Source organism: Callithrix jacchus, chromosome 4 (assembly GCF_049354715.1).
Source record: "Callithrix jacchus isolate 240 chromosome 4, calJac240_pri, whole genome shotgun sequence".
Classification (NCBI taxonomy): domain Eukaryota; kingdom Metazoa; phylum Chordata; class Mammalia; order Primates; family Cebidae; genus Callithrix; species Callithrix jacchus.
Genome location: NC_133505.1, coordinates 95,762,795 through 95,778,964, shown reverse-complemented (window position 1 = coordinate 95,778,964; position 16,170 = coordinate 95,762,795). Strand labels below are relative to the sequence as shown.

At 41.4% G+C, this 16,170-nt stretch overlaps 1 protein-coding gene and 1 pseudogene across 5 annotated transcripts in view; one reads left to right on the top strand and one right to left on the bottom strand.

Annotated features, from left to right (window-relative positions):
- Positions 1 to 16,170, top strand: part of MDN1 (midasin AAA ATPase 1) — a 185,725-nt gene that overhangs the window by 101,535 nt on the left and 68,020 nt on the right. For all 5 annotated transcript variants that reach the window (XR_008480744.2, XM_008994773.5, XM_078369784.1 and 2 more), the window contains exons 40-48: positions 185 to 373; positions 3,735 to 3,824; positions 7,197 to 7,460; positions 7,600 to 7,861; positions 10,640 to 10,799; positions 11,988 to 12,104; positions 13,334 to 13,542; positions 15,151 to 15,299; positions 15,659 to 15,870. Coding sequence is in view for 4 of the 5 variants with exons in the window: in XM_008994773.5 (XP_008993021.2) it covers positions 185 to 373; positions 3,735 to 3,824; positions 7,197 to 7,460; positions 7,600 to 7,861; positions 10,640 to 10,799; positions 11,988 to 12,104; positions 13,334 to 13,542; positions 15,151 to 15,299; positions 15,659 to 15,870 (1,652 nt within the window). In the remaining variant the exon portion in view is untranslated. The remainder of the gene's footprint in view (positions 1 to 184; positions 374 to 3,734; positions 3,825 to 7,196; positions 7,461 to 7,599; positions 7,862 to 10,639; positions 10,800 to 11,987; positions 12,105 to 13,333; positions 13,543 to 15,150; positions 15,300 to 15,658; positions 15,871 to 16,170) is intronic.
- LOC108591252 (trafficking protein particle complex subunit 10 pseudogene) lies at positions 5,541 to 7,020 on the bottom strand (annotated as a pseudogene).

Below are 16,170 nucleotides of genomic sequence, written 5' to 3'. Positions count from 1 at the left end.
GCTCCCAGTGTTACTGCTTAGAGAGTGTGCCTGGCCTTTGGAATTCTTGAGGTATAGACATCTGAATCAAGCCTGTTAATTCTTATTTCAGATTACATACGCTTCTGTGGTACGTTCCTAGTACTTAATGCACTGCCAGATTGCAAGCAGGGTATGTTTCCCAATCAGGATGTTTTCTTTCTAGATTGATCATGAAGTGACTGTTGAGAAGAAATGGGGACAAAAAGGAGGACCCTGGGAATTCAACCTCCGGGACCTTTTCCGCTGGTGTCAGTTGATGCTGGTTGACCAGTCCCCTGGGTGTTACGATCCTGGTCAGCATGTGTTTTTGGTTTATGGTGAAAGAATGAGAACCGAGGGAGACAAAAAAAAGGTGAGTTTCACATTTGCTGTTTGTATTTCTTTCTATCCAAAAGCTGATTTCCTGTGGGTGAGAAAGGATATACTCACCCTAATAGCAAAGTTTTTCTTTTTCTCTTTTTTGAGGCGGAGTTTTGCTCTTGTTTCCCAGGCTGGAGTGCAATAGTACAATCTCAGCTCACTGCAGCCTCCACCTTTCAGGTTCAAGTGATTCTCCTGCCTCAGTCTCCCAAGTAGCTGGGATTGCAGGCATGAGCCACCAGGCCTGGCTAATTTTTTATATTTAGTAGAAACGGGGTTTCACCATGTTGGTTAGGCTTGTCTCGAAATCCTGACCTCAGGTGATCCCTCCACCTTAGCTTCCCAAAGTGCTGCGATTTACAGGCATGAAGCACCACGCCCAGGTAGCAAGCCTATTAAAGCTGCTTCAAAATTTAAAAGTTAAAAGAACAAACTAAATGTTTTCCTATCTTGGGGTCCCATAGCATAGAGTAACTTGCTTTAGAGGACATAATTTGCTGATATATTCAAATCCCTATGATCACAAATGTTAAAGCAACATTACCCTCCAGTAATAAAGAACTAAGCCTTCATCATCTTTATAGGCACCAAGGTGAGAAGCAGGAGGAGGCAGACAGGTGATAATCAGTAGAAGAGTAAGGTTTTCTGTTTTATTTTATTTTTAAATAAATGTCAAATTATGAAGTGTTTTATCCAGAAAGTATAATCATGGATAGTGAGAATATTCTGTGTTTAAGTGAAAATAAAAATACCTGTTTGTAAGTAAAACGGAAATTCCCACTGTAAGCAATTGTAATCATGTGTGCATTTCAGTTTGTGGTATTTAAAATTCTGTCTTGCTGAACGCTCACAGTAGCTGTAGGCAGGAGGTGCTGTCCTGGCCTCTTATAGGTGAAGATTCAAGGCTTAAAGACATGGAGTGCCCCCGGTAACAGAGCCAGCTTTCCAGTCGAGGCCCTCTCCAGTTTGTCTGCTGTTTCCTTCTATTAAACTTCACTGTCTGAAAATGAATGAATACATATATAGATGCATACACTCGAAGCAGTAACCCTCCTTGTTGAAATGTGAAGATGTGACTGGCCCATAACACACGTGACTTTGACACCCCTTTTATTCTGCTACCCATTCTGTGTTTGTGTTTGTTTTTGTTTTGTTTTGAGGCAGAGTCTCACTTGGCTACCTAGGCTGGAATGCAGTGGCACAATGCTGGCTCACTGTAGCCTTGACTTCCTAGGCTCAAGGGATCTTCCTACTCCAGCCCACTGATAAGCTGGGACTATAGGCACATGCCACCAGGGCCTGGCTAATTTGTTTTTACTTTTAAAAGAGATTTGGTCTTGTCATGTTGTTCAGGCTGGTCTTGTACTCCTGAGATCAAGTGATCTTTCTGCCTCAGCCTCCTGATGTGCTGCGATTCCAAGTGTGAGCTATTGTGCCCAGCCACCTAGATCTTCTGTAGTGTGGTATTCAGAATCCGATCACACGCTAACTCATTTATCATATTCAGGTAGCTTTCAGTCATTTGATTAGAAGAAAGTCTTAGTGTTTTTATAAGCTTTAGTGATATATAATTCACATAATCAGACAGTATTTTAATTTCCTCATTCATTTACTATAGTATATTAATTATGACCAAGATACATGCCAGTTGTTGAATGATTGATTAGTCAGGTGCTGGCCCATTGTTGTATGTGGAAGGTTTCAATCACTTCTCCAATTCAGGGTTATTGTAATCGACCATATAGGCATTTTCTGGCAGGGGAGACAAGATCAAGAAAAATAATATTTTAGAAGGATAAAGTCTGTAAAAGCTAGAATAGTCCAGTTAAATTGAATTTTGACTTTGTGTGGGGGGGGCGGGGGGGACTGAGTCTTGCTCTGTCACCAGGCTAGAGTGCACTGGCGTGATCTTGGCTCACTGCAACTTCTGACTCCCTGGTTCAAGTGATTCTCCTGCCTCAGCCTCCTGAGTAGCTGGGATTACAGGCATGTACCACCACACCCAGCTAATTTTTGTATTTTTAGTAGAGACGGGGTTTCACCATGTTGGTCAGGATAGTTTCCTGATGTCGTGATCCACCCACCTCAGCTTCCCAAAGGTCTGGAATTACAGGCATGAGCCACTGCATCCAGCTGATGTTTGATTTTATAGAGCTGAATCAAAGAGCTAGATTGGGAAAATGTTTGTAATCTGTTTTTTGATGAAACGGAGTTTCCCTCTGTTGCCCAGGCTGGAGTGCAGTGCCTCAATCTTGGCTCACTGCAACCTCTGCCTCCTGGGTTCAGGCGATTCTCCTGCCTCGACCTCCCGAGAAGCAATATTTGTAATTTTAACCCTCCAGTAAAACATCAGGGATTGAGATTATATGGGTTAGTGTGGAACATGAGATCATGTAGCACCTGAACTAAGAAGTAGGTGACAGGAATGCTTTCCTGTGCTGCTTTTAGTTTCACAGTCCAATGTTTGATACTGATTATGATTTTATCTATATTATTTTTAATTTTCTGACTTCAGTGCAGTATTCAATTATTATATGAGTATTGCCGCTTTTTAGAAATATAATTTTGCATGCTTTTTTTTCTTGGCTCTAATTTTCCCTCCTGTTATGGGCTAAATTAATGTTTTTTATATACCTATATCCCCCTCCACCATTACTCTTAGATTTTTGAAAGAGATCCCAAATCAAAGAGAGTTAAGAGAACATTTTCTAATAGTATTTCTGCTGACCAAAGGATAACAAAGTAAATCGTTGATCAGAGGAATAAATTTGGTTTTCATATCCACATAAGTATTTGCAGGGTTAACATGTTTTTGGAGGCAGACTGGCTTAGATTTAAAATCAATCACCAACCATGGGCAATTCAGTAACTCTTGTGAGTTTTATCTATGTAAAATGGACATGATGACCATTTTACATGGGTATAACAAACAGAAATAATCTCCCAAAGTACTTAATACAGTGTTTGGTTCATAGCAGATGGTCAGTAAATGGTCATTACTGTTCTGTCCTCTTTTTAGGTAGTATTGATGAAAGCAAAGAAGTCTTTTTTGTCTCTAGATTTCAGTACTATAGAGTCCATGGCTTCAATTTAATTTATGGTGCATTCTCACTGAAATCTCATATAGTTTGGGATATGACTGCTATGTTCTCAGTCTCAAATTTACTTTCATTCCAAGGAATTAAATATATGCAGTTGATTTTTTTTTATAAGAAAAAACTCAAAAGGATAAGGAAATTGTGGCCAGCATTCTTAGAATAGTGACTCTTGTCACTGTGCTTGTTTTCTAGAAAGTTTGCCTAAGAGTTAGGTGGAGTGATCTGTGTTTTTATAGCATTATATTCTTTTTTTAGGTCATTGCTGTATTCAAGGATGTGTTTGGTTCAAATTCCAACCCATACATGGGAACCAGACTATTTCGTATCACTCCCTATGATGTTCAGGTAAGGAGACTAGGATAATCCTCTATCCTTTGACATTTTGTGTGTTTTTTTTTTTTTTTTTTTAAATTCACAAAAATTATAACTTACTTATTTTCCATTTGACAGTATTTACGTGTTCCACAGATATTTGTAAAACAGCTTCAAATTCTTTGCTTTTTGAAACACACACATTGTATATCTGGCTTCACAATTATTTAACATCTCTTACACCTTTATCAACAAAACCAGCTTGTCTCAAACACATAGAGCTTACTTTACATAAAACACAATAAAAATCCAATTACAGTTACTTTTAGTACTTTTATGATGAGCATTAAGAAAAAAAATGACAGTTTTGGGTCACCTTCTTTTGTCTTAAAGAGGCAAGAGCACTCATGTAACACAGTTTGCAAAAGATCTTTTTGGTAATTAAGGGGAAAAAACTGATAAATTTGATAAATTCATTCTGTTTTCAGGCAAGAGGATAGCACCATAAACATTTTGAATTTCCCCTTCACTCTCTTCTTCTAAATATATACGTAATTGGATAATTTCAACCTGGGAGTAGAACCAGTTACAAGAAAATCAAAGAGTAGTAAATGAAATATTTAATCACATCCCCTCTTCCAGAGAGTAAGAGAAAAAGCTACATTGTACACTAGGGAAGGCTCCCAGGCTGACCACGTGGATTACGTGGATAGGACAGAATCAAATCTCAGATCTCTTTATTCACAGGACTTGGTAGAAATGCAGGGCAATCGTCAATTTTTACGATAAGGAACAGTATTTTAGAAACCGTAAACTGTCGTTAGATTCTGAAGTTCTAATTTGCTAACTAGTTTGACCAAGTTTGTTAGTTTTAAACTGCACATGAGGAAGATAAATTTCTGGAAAGTTTAATTAAATACACAGTTATTTATCTTCTTTACACATCTCCAATTTCTACAAATGAAAAAGACGTAGGAGGAAAAAAAAATCATACCACCTTTATTTACCGAATGAGCTAAGATGACACAGAAAATACTGGAAATGATGCCGTGTCACAGTTCCCCGGCCTGTGCCTCCTTCCTCCCATTCCCCACGACTCTCACATCCACGGGGATTCACACGAGGGCCACCTGCTGCTGGACCCTACTCCATCTGCTTGCTCTAATCCCATCAAGTTCAATTCCAAGCACACTTGCCCAGCAAATTAAGAGTTCTCTATTTCATATGTACAAAAATACATCACTTTGGAGAGCTGGAAAAGGTTTAATACATACAACAATTATTTACAAGTTGTGACTTTCACACCTGTAAAAACAAACACACTTATTTTTATCCTTGATTTTTGGTGCAACTTATAAACATTACATCAGGTAGTCTGTACTTTTAAAAATAATAAATCAACCATATGTACAATTAAATTTACAACCAAAAGTAAATAATCCATTGGAACAGTGTGACTGCAACTCAGGAGACCAGCAGAGGACATTCCAGGAACTGAGTCCTTCCCCACAACCAGACTAAAAATACACTGAGGACCTCTCTCATCCTCACTTACAATGGAATATCTTAATTTCTAAGACTTAAGGTACAGAAGAAAAATAATGTTTATACATCTATAATTACATGTAAAGACTTTAAAGGGAACAAAAAACCCACATATTAACCCCACATATATAATGATAATTAAATTAAATACATATTTAATTCCCAGTGCATGTGATATTCCATCAACATCATGGGGGACCACAGGGTTCCAGAAACATTTATCCCTAATAAGCCTCACCAGTGAGGCCCTCCTCACAGCTGGGTCTCAGCTTTCCTCAGTCTGTTTCATGTGGCTCCAGCTGATGGGCCTCCCTGTCCCCCAGCTCCAGTATCCCAAGGCACAGAAGGAGTTCTGATCCTTCCCTCCTCCTACCTGCCGCTCAGCTCCCAAACCTGCCAAAAGGTCCACCGTCCTGTTGAGATCTTCTGAGTTCGGTCCTTTCTCTGACACAAGTCCACACAGATAGTCCAAGGACTTTAACTTTTCTGTGGCATAGCTCTACAGCTCCACTGCGTGGGCAATGTTTGAGTCGATCTGTGCCCAGTCACAGCAGCCTTCTAGCCTCTGCAACACCTCCAGATAGCTCAGAAACACCGAGCAGTCCAGAGCACCAGGTGGGACAGAGACTTCTAAGAGCTTCAGTTCCTGCACACAGTTGTGCAGCAGCTCTAGGGCGCACTGGGCCACCCCGCTACGGCCTCTGCAGGAAGAGCAACAGGGTGCACTGGCGAGAGAACAGGTAACTGCGCAGATCTAACAGGGTGGCTTCTTACCTCTGGATCGATTCCCGCTTCTCCATATCTATCGACTTTCAGAGGATCAATCCATTCCAGCTCTTCACTGGCTGGCAGAAAAAAGTCAGCCAGTTGGCACCGTCCCTGGCCCCAGAGTTGACAACATACTGAGAGAAGAGGGCGTCCAGCTCGTTGTATTGCACCAGGGTGTCCTTGAACTGCTGCAGCATCTCGAAAACAAAGGCAAGCTCCTCCTGAACCATGAAATACTCACAAAAGCTCCAGCCTGGCTCAGTCCTCTTCTCCCTCAAGGTTCTCATGTCATCCTCAAACTTGCCTAGGTTCTTGGTAAAAGACATAAGAAGCAGTGTCCTGAGTTTGGTCAGGATGGCATTCCAGGATTCCTGAGTTCGAGAAGAGTCCTTCATGGGGTCGGAGAGCACAACACACCTGTCACTCTGTTTATTACAAAAGTCATTTCTTATTTTGTCCACAATAGAGGTTTGGGGAAGGATGTGGATTTGATTTTATTTCTTGGCATCATTTTCAACTATCACTATTAACCAGTCCACAGAGCTGTGAGCCTTCAGAACATTCTGCTACTTGGTGAGGTCATCTTTTACTGTAGCTTTATACACTTGAGTATCACAGCACTCTGTCCAGTAAATATGGAGGAAAGGAAATGTGAGCAGAGCTTTGTTTCCTTCTTTGGGCAGCAGCTCCTCTTTGAACTGAACAAAGTTAGACTCTAGGTGAATCATCTTGGGAGCCCGGCCATAGGTCCTTCTCCATTCCATTAGTTCTCTTGGAAGCTGCTGAGAGAGCGTTGGATAAACAGAGGTAAATAAATTCTGATCTCCAGCACAGGTGACGATGGGCTTGTTCTCCATGGTGTAGATCACCGGCGGCAGCGGCTCCTCAGAGGCATCCATGGGCGTCTGGCATTACCAGCCCGGCCCCCTGCGCCCTATGGGCAGCCGTGAGGCCACCCCAGGCCCAGCTGGAGCCCGAGCCTGAGCGGCGCTGCCTGCTCAGCTGCGCAAGGCCCCTTTGACATTTTGTAATGGTTTCTTCTTCTCCCACTACCAGGCACACTTATGAAATCTCATTGGCATGTCTTTGCAGTTGGGCTACTCGGTCCTTTCCCGTGGCAGCTGTGTTCCTCACCCGTCCCGCCATCCTCTGTTGCTCCTGCACCAGTCATTCCAGTCAATGGAGTCAGTCATGAAGTGTGTGCAGATGAGCTGGATGGTTATCCTGGTCGGCCCAGCCTCTGTGGGCAAGACCAGCCTGGTCCAGCTTCTGGCACACCTTACTGGCCACACATTAAAGATCATGGCTATGAACAGTACAATGGATACTACTGAGCTGCTTGGTGGATTTGAGCAGGTAACCAGTCTGCCTTCATATTTTTGGGCAAAGGATAATAAAACATGTGGTCTGACTGAGGGTCTTCTGTGTTGGTAGTGAGTACAGAAAACAGTATTCTCTGACCCTGTGATGAGTTCATGTCCTCTGGAAATTGCAGGTTGATCTTATACGACCTTGGAGGCAGCTGCTGGAGAAGGTGGAGGGTGCTGTAAGGGCACTGTTGAGGGATAGCCTCCTTATCAGTGCTGATGATGCAGAAGTAGTGCTACGAGCCTGGAGTCACTTCCTTCTGACTTATAAGCCTAAGTGTCTTGGAGAAGGCGGTAAAACTATCACGATGGAGATTGTCAACAAACTCGAAGCAGTGTTACTGCTTATGCAGCGACTCAACAATAAAATCAACTCATATTCCAAGGCAGGTATGTATATTCAGATCTTTGTATCAGGCACTTACCATTGCCTATATTGTGTCCATTTACACATAATAGATTTACAAACATAATGCTCACATTTTGTATTAATTTAATGATTACTAACAATCAGAACTTGCAGGAAAGTTTGGCCTGCAAAGTAAAATGAAGCTGAGATAAAGTCTTCAGAATACTTCATTCTAAAAAATCAACTAGGAAAAAAATTGGTTACCATGCTTTATGGCTTATTTCGTGTGTATAAAACAGCATGTAAAACTTTTATTTTATTGGCTATTTTTTTTTTACTCAGTCATTTCTCAGGAAATTGAGCATTTTAAACTGAAGAATAGGAGTCTGAATTCATAGGATGTGTTTATTCATTTATGTGGAGATGGAAGAAATGCATCCTTCTGTATGCCATCCAATTAACATGGAAACTTCTCTCATTCTGTGGTGCCACTTTCTGAGTGGTGGTGAGCATGCCCTTAGGGAGGATTAAGCCTAAAGGTCCATAGGCTGGATCTGTCACTATGCTTGTCATTCTTTATTTCCAAAGTCTGCTTGTAACCGATTACAAATGTTGATTCCTTATGGCTGAAGAAATCGGACATCCTACTTCTAGCCCAACAAACATTTTATCTGTGGCTGTGGACCACTTATTTACTTTCTTTATTGTTGATTTGATCCATCATGTCTCACTTTAAGCCTGCCATTTGACCTTGAATTCCTTTATTCATTCACTCAAATTAATTATAGAAGATACCCAATGGAGCCATGTATCATATATTTTTAATGGATATTGTAAAAATCATCAAATTATGAGTATCTATTGCAAACACCATATTGAATATATGTACTTTTAATGACCATGGCAACTCTGCATTATAGGAAGGATTATATACATCTAATAGATGAGGAAATGAATGTTCATAGAGATGAAATTACATGCCTGCAGTCTTACAGTTAGCAAGTGGTTGGGCTAGGGTGTTTTTTCGGGGGGGTGGGAGGGTGTTTCTGGGGAGACTCCAGAAACAAGGGGCTAAGTTTTGAATCCAAGCCTCCTCCAAAGCCGTTAATCTAGTGAGTGTGTAAGTCTTTCATAAGTCAGTTAGAAATTAAATATTAGGGTAAGTTCTCGCGGCTTACTCCCAATACTACTATTTATTTAGGATTGGCTATTTCATATTGAGTAATTTCTTAGGGTTATTAATAGAGTGAAAGGACTGAAGCAGTTGTCTGCTATTTTACATTTAGCTAAAACTTTTTAACTGTATCTTTTGATGTGTCTCTGAACTTGTATGACTTTTAAAATATAGTTCTCATTATGTTCATACTTTTTCTGAGATAGTCTCACTCTGTTGCCCAGGCTAGAGTGCAGCAGTGTGATCACAGCTCACTATAGCCTTGACCCCCTGGGCTCAAGCAATCCTCCCACATCAGTCAGCCTCCTGAGTAGCTGGGACTACAGGCATGTGCCAGTATGCCTGGCTAATTGTTAAATTTGTTTTAGAGGTGGGTTCTTGCTATGTTCCCTAGGCTGATCTTGAATACCTGGCCTCAAGTGATCCCCTGCTTTGACCTTCCAGAGTGTTGGGATTACAGGCGTGAGCCACTGTACCCAGCCCCTTTTAAGCTTTTAAAGATCAGATCTAGAGTATACATTACTGTAGGGCTGGATTAGCCTCAGTATTGAAGCATGACCTGGGTAGCATCTCTACTGAATGTCTTTATAGTCAGTGGGTTCTCTTCAATTTGTCTGGTGGGAACTAGAATGATACTCAGCACAGTTTGAACTCTGGGAATTATTCAGCTTGCATTTCCCTGGTAATTGTCCTTTCTTTGGTAGTTTTTGCTCATCCATGTAGAGCTTCACCCTTTATATGCATATGCAGACTCTAAGGCCCTTACTGAGATTCTTGGAGTTCTTTCTCTGAGTAACTCCCTCCGCTTAAGTACTCTGTTCTTCATTCAAGTTGCCTTAGCTGCCCTGAACTCTACTCTGTCTGTTCAACTCCATGAACTCCCTGATGTGTTTGGGTTCTCCCACCCTGCTTAGCAATCCAGAAATTGATTCCAGGAAGAAAGCCAGGGCAATTATGGGGCTTCACCTGATTTTTTTTCTTTCCCTCAGATATCACAGTCTTGTGCTGCCTATTGTCCAATACTAAAGCGTATGTTTTACATATTTTGCCCAGTTTTCTAGTCATTAATTAACAATGGTAGATTAAGTCTAAACCTTGTTACTACCTCATCTTTAGAAGTAGAAATGCAATGTATATTACCTTGTATATGAAAAATGGTCATAAAACAATTTCCAAAAAGATCTATTGAAAAATTTCTAGGGAAGGGCTATATAAACTACAAAGCACTTGGCAAGTAATTACCAGTTATTATTATAATCATATGATATGCTCATTATAAAGGAAGCCCAGTTTGTACTGCGTGAAGTTATCACACTTTCATTCAGTATAAATGCACTGATAGGTGGGAAACATTATCCTCCTTCTGCCATTTGACAAACCATAATACAGAAAAATCATTTGCCACTTCTGTTACCCTAGAGTCAGCCCTGAGTAGCTATTAATTCAGAGAGCCATTAAGAAGTATTTTCTGTCTTAAACTTAACTTCCTATCTGTGTTTAAACAGAAGCAAAACATTCTTCTATTTATTCTATTATGAAATCTTAAAAAAACTGGGGTAGAAGTATCAAGCTTCCTTTTCATAAACTTAATTCTTGGTTTGAAGTTAAGTGCTGTGGATGGTGATTCTTCCCTGTGACATTTCAGAGTTTGGCAAACTTGTTGAAGAGTTCCGAAGCTTTGGTGTGAAGCTTACGCAGTCAGCCAGTGGCCGTAGCCATGGCACGTTCGAATGGGTTGACAGCATGCTGGTTCAGGCCCTGAAGTCTGGAGACTGGCTTCTGATGGATAATGTTAACTTCTGCAAGTAAGAACCTTATGCCTCATCGTGAATGGTCCAGCTTGAAATCTGAGTGTGCTTGTCAAAGTAGAGACCCAGATAGAAGTGCTGTTATTTTGAAGCTACTTTTTTTCTTAATTAATTACATAGACATCCTCAACCATATTCCTGTAAACTTCTCCCTGTGGTGAACAGTGGTAGTTTGTCATTAGACAAGTATAAGATTTCAGCTCTGTATGATAATTTTGAGCCGAACCAAAGGCTAACAAAATTGGATTATGTTTCTCGGCAACCTCCTTTGAGTTAGGCCTTTTAATATCAGAAGTCTTTTTTTTTTGTTAGGGTTTCTTCAGTGCAGTTTCTTCTAATGCAGGGTCTGACACGAGGCAGGCATTTAGTAAATGGGCATCAGTGATACATCGAATCAACCATGTATCGTTTTTGATCTTACGGTAAGGTAGAGGACAAGTGTGAAACTACAGTACATATGTAGTTGCCATAATAGAAGCTATTACAAGTTACATGATGGCCATTTTCATGGAACATTTATCTAACTGTTACAAATTGAAATCCAGTCACCTTATATGGATTTGATAATGTTGAGGGATGGGGGTCAGGAAAGGAAAAAGTGAAAAGGTTATAGTGCAGGGAACTTATTAGCATTTTCCTTAATTTTATTCAAAAATAACTTGTGTATTTACTGTGTATAAGGCCCTGGGCTATGTTCCTTGGGGAGTGAGAAGGGAAATGAATGGGAAATATACTTTGGAAGGAGATCACTATTGTATCTGGGTAAGTGAAAAGTGCCAAAAGGAAATGTGGGTCGAAAGCATTTGGAGGCCAGGTGCATTGGCTCACGCATGTAATCCCAGCGCTTTGGGAGGCCAAGGTGGGTGGATCATGAGGTCAGGAGTTTGAGACCAGCCTGGCCAACATAGCGAAACCCCGTCTCTACTAAAAAGACAAAAAGATTAGCTGGGCATGGTGACAGGCACATGTAATCCTAGTTACTCAGGAGGTTGAGGCAGGAAAATTGCTTGAACCCAGGAGGCAGAGGTTGCAGTGAGCAGGGATGGTGCCACTGCATACCAGCCTGGGCGACAGTGCAAGACTCTTATCTCAGAAAAAAAAAAGCATTTGAGTCCCGGGCATGGAAGGAAAGAAGAGTCAATGCAGCATGTCGGCCTATTCACCATTTGAATTCTGTCTGTGCAGCCCATCAGTGTTGGATCGTTTGAATGCTTTGCTTGAACCTGGAGGTGTCCTCACTATTAGTGAGAGAGGAATGATAGATGGATCCACTCCCACGATAACACCAAATCCCAATTTCAGGTATTTATGTCTCTTATATTTCTACCTCAGAATCTGACAGCCTCAGTAGCAGAGGTAGACATTCGTTAAGACTTCCTTACATATTTTATTTATAAACTGAGTCATGGGCAAGTTCACCGTTTATTAATTCACTTAACAAATACTTACTGAGGCTCTACTGTTTACCAGGCACTGCTGGGCTCTGGGAACATAGCATAAACAAGAGATGCGAGGTCTTGGCCTTGCATTGGTGATGAAGGTTGGAAGCAGGGATACCAGTCACATTCCTTTTGCAGTAGTTTAGGCAGGACATCACAGGGGCCTAGATGAAGGTGGTCAGATGGGTTGACTTGCCGATGGACATATGGATTGAGAAAAAGAAGAATCAGGATGACATCTCTGTTTTTGGCTTGAGTAACTGGATAAATGGGGTTGCCATTCATTGAGAAAGGGAAGACTGGTAAAGGAGCAGGTTTAATGCAGGGAGGACCTACAGGGAATTAGCTGTTTACTTTCAGACATGAATCAAACAGGTGTCAGATAACTAGATGGAGATGTTGATGGGCATTCAGGATATGAAACCGATTGTTTCAGGAGACTACACTTGCTTCTCTTCTGCTGTCTGTAGGTGAGTTAGAATAATGAATCAGGACTGTGTACCTTGAGGAATATCTGAAGGTTAGATATTTAAAGTTATCAGCACTAAAGGTACCCTGGATATATCATACACAGTTCCTTCGGAAAGCAGGCTTAGAGAAAATACTTTGCTGTATTGATGCATGATAGAAGTAAACCATCCTGCTGGGGGCGGTGGCTCATGCCTGTAATCCCAGAACTTTGGGAGGCTGAGGCGGGCAGATTGCCTGAGCTGAGGAGTTCACAACCAGCCTGGGCAACACAGTGAAACCCTGTCTCTACTGAAATACAAAAAATTAACCGGGCGTGGCAGTGTGTGTGCCCATAGTCTCAGCTACTTGTGACACTGAGGCAGGAGAATTGTGTGAACTTAGGAGGCAAAGTGGCAAAGGTTGCAGTGAACCAAGATCATACCACAGCGCTCCAGAGCCTGGGCAACAAAGTGAGACTCTGTCTCAAAAAAAAAAAAAAAGAAAAAGAAGTAAAAGATCCTTGATGTGAATTCTCTGACAATGAGCCACATAAAATTTGCCCTCACTGACTCATGCTGAGCTACATCTTTGCTTACACTGGGGTTTAAAATAATTATTTTCTTTGAATTGCTGTTTTTCTAGACTTTTCCTCTCAATGGATCCTGTTCATGGTGATATATCCCGAGCTATGAGGAATCGTGGACTGGAAATCTACATTTCAGGAGAAGGGGATGCGAGCACCCCAGACAACCTGGATTTGAAAGTTCTGCTACACAGCCTTGGATTGGTGGGGAACAGTGTATGTGACATCCTCTTGGCTCTACACACAGAGACCTGGAGCACTGTTATAGGTGAGGTGCTTGACTTTTGGGCCTTTGCACAGTTATAGTCTTGAAGAAATTTATGTTATTCCATTGGACTGTTGTTAGTCAAAGATTTCTTACATTTAGTGTATATAGATAGAAATTATCAGGAAAGCTTGTTAAAAATGTGAATTTCCTGATAATTTCTATCTATATACACTAAATATAAGACCCTAAGAATTGGCCGGGCTTGGTGGCTCACACCTGTAATCCCAGCGCTTTGGGAGGCCAATGAGGGCGGATCACGAGGTCAAAAGATTGAAACTATCCTGACCAACATGGTGAAACCCTTTCTTTACTAAAAATACAAAAATTAGCTGGATGTGGTGGTGTGCGCCTGTAGTCCCAGCTCCTCGGGAGGCTGAGGCAGGAGAATCGCTTGAACCTGGGAGGCGGAGGTTGCAGTGAGGTGCACCTCCGCACTCAAGATTGCACCACTGCACTCTAGACTGGTAATAGAGCAAGACTCCATCTCAAAAAAAAAAAAAAAGGACTCCAAGAGATTGGGTTTAGCAGGTAGCAGGTCAGGGCGAGGCACGGGAATCAGTATCTGAAAGACGCTTTCTATGCCATTCTGATGCATGTAAGCAGAGGCTAACCCCTGAGTAATTCTGCTTTAGGCAGCGAGGTTTATGAAGTTTGCCCCCATCATTTCTCCGGGTCATTAGCAACCTCTTAAAGTTGGAATAAAGAGGAAACTTTTGATTTGTTTAAAGCAGACAGGTGTGACTTTTTCTAAATCTTCAATTATACGAAAGGAGCAAGATAATAAATGAAGTATTGCTTGTTGGTAACTACTCTGTTAGGTCCCAGGCAGATTGCTTATGTAGTTGTTGCATTAGTTCTGCTAGGCATATGCTTTCATTTTCCAGATATGACTAAGAGAGTTTGGTAATTTATCATTTAAGAATAATGGCTGGAGTTTCCAAATAGGTTTGTAGGATTTCAAATCCCATGGTCTTTTATGAGGTTACACTCAACTTGTCACCTTCGGGGTGTGTCAGCATTAGATTAAGGATGTACATGACCAGGCTTTATCACATCTGTAAATGAGTCCCCCATAATGAACTGCAGTTAGCCAGAAAGAAACAGGAAGCTAGGAATACAAATCTTCCTACAGGTCCATTTTGCCTTTGGGGGACTCTCAAGTCTATTTAGAAGGTTTTCTGGGCCGGGCGCGGTGGCTCACACCTATAATCCCAGCACTTTGGGAGGCCGAGGTGGGTGGATCACGAGGTCAAGAGATCGAGACCATCCTGGTCAACATAGTGAAACCCCGTCTCTACTAAAAATACAAAAAATTAGCTGGGCATGGTGGCGCACGCCTGTAATCCCACCTACTTGGGAGGCTGAGGCAGGAGAATTGCCTGAACCCAGAAGGCGGAGGTTGCGGTGAGCCGAGATCGCGCCATTGCATTCCAGCCTGGGTAACGAGCGAAACTCTGTCTCAAAAAAAAAAAAAAGAGAAGGTTTTCTACAGTAAGTATCTGGGTGGGGCTAAGTGGAAGGAGGTTTGATGGGAGGGTAGAATTTATCCATTTTCGTTGGAGATTTTAAAGACTCTGTTGTTTATAGATGGCAATTTTTTTTTAACAGGTTCTCCAACATCTTCTGTGTCAACTCTAATCCAGACAGCCATACTAATTGTCCAGTACCTGCAGCGAGGGCTGAGTTTAGACAGAGCCTTTTCTGAAGCATGCTGGGAAGTATATGTCTGTTCCCAGCATTCACCAGCAAACCGGAAGGTACTATGAAGTATTCCAGAAAGTTTTTAAGTTGCAATACCCTACATTATTGAGTACAAGGAAATTATTTTTAAAGATGGCACCCCAGTGACCTGAAAGAGTTGACCACTGCAGTTTGCTCTAATAGAGATCTGGTGTCCAGGCACTTTGCTGGAAAATAGCTTGAATGTAAATAATTCCTTTTTGAAACTTAACCTGTCATCAGCAAACGTAGAATTTAACTTGTGTTTTTCATGGAAGAGTATATTAAGGGTTGTTGTGAGGTGGTCACATGAACTCTTACTACTTTATTTGCTGTTTCTTTGGGAAGTATTACTTTTATGTTGGTACCACTGTACTGTGTTTTCATCTCCTAACAGCTTGTACAGGGTTTACTGGAGAAACATGTTTCTTCTCTTCGAGCACATGAAACCTGGGGAGACTCCATTCTTGGCATGGGACTGTGGCCAGATTCTATGCCCTCAGCTCTCTTTGCTACTGAAGATTCTCACCTGTCTATAGTCCGAAGTGATGGACAGATCTTAGCATATTGTCTCAACAGGATGAGCATGAAAACCAGCAGCTGGGCAAGGTCAGTGGAGCCTTCAGCTTTTGTCTCTGGTTTTTTGGCTGATTTTTGCTCTTGCTGGAAATGGTCAGGACACAATATATTTAAGTGGAGCATTCTGTGGCCATTTATTCTGCAGCTGTCATAGTTTTGTTCTTTGTGGTATTGCTCCCTATTTGTTATTTATTAGGTATGTTTAAAATGTCTCTCTGTGGTGGACTCATCTTTCTTCTTTGTCGTTCATCCGACATTTGTGAAAGGAGTTTTCTCAGTTATTTGGAATATGAAATAAAAGGTTATTCCAGTTTGTTTGTTACTGAGTTT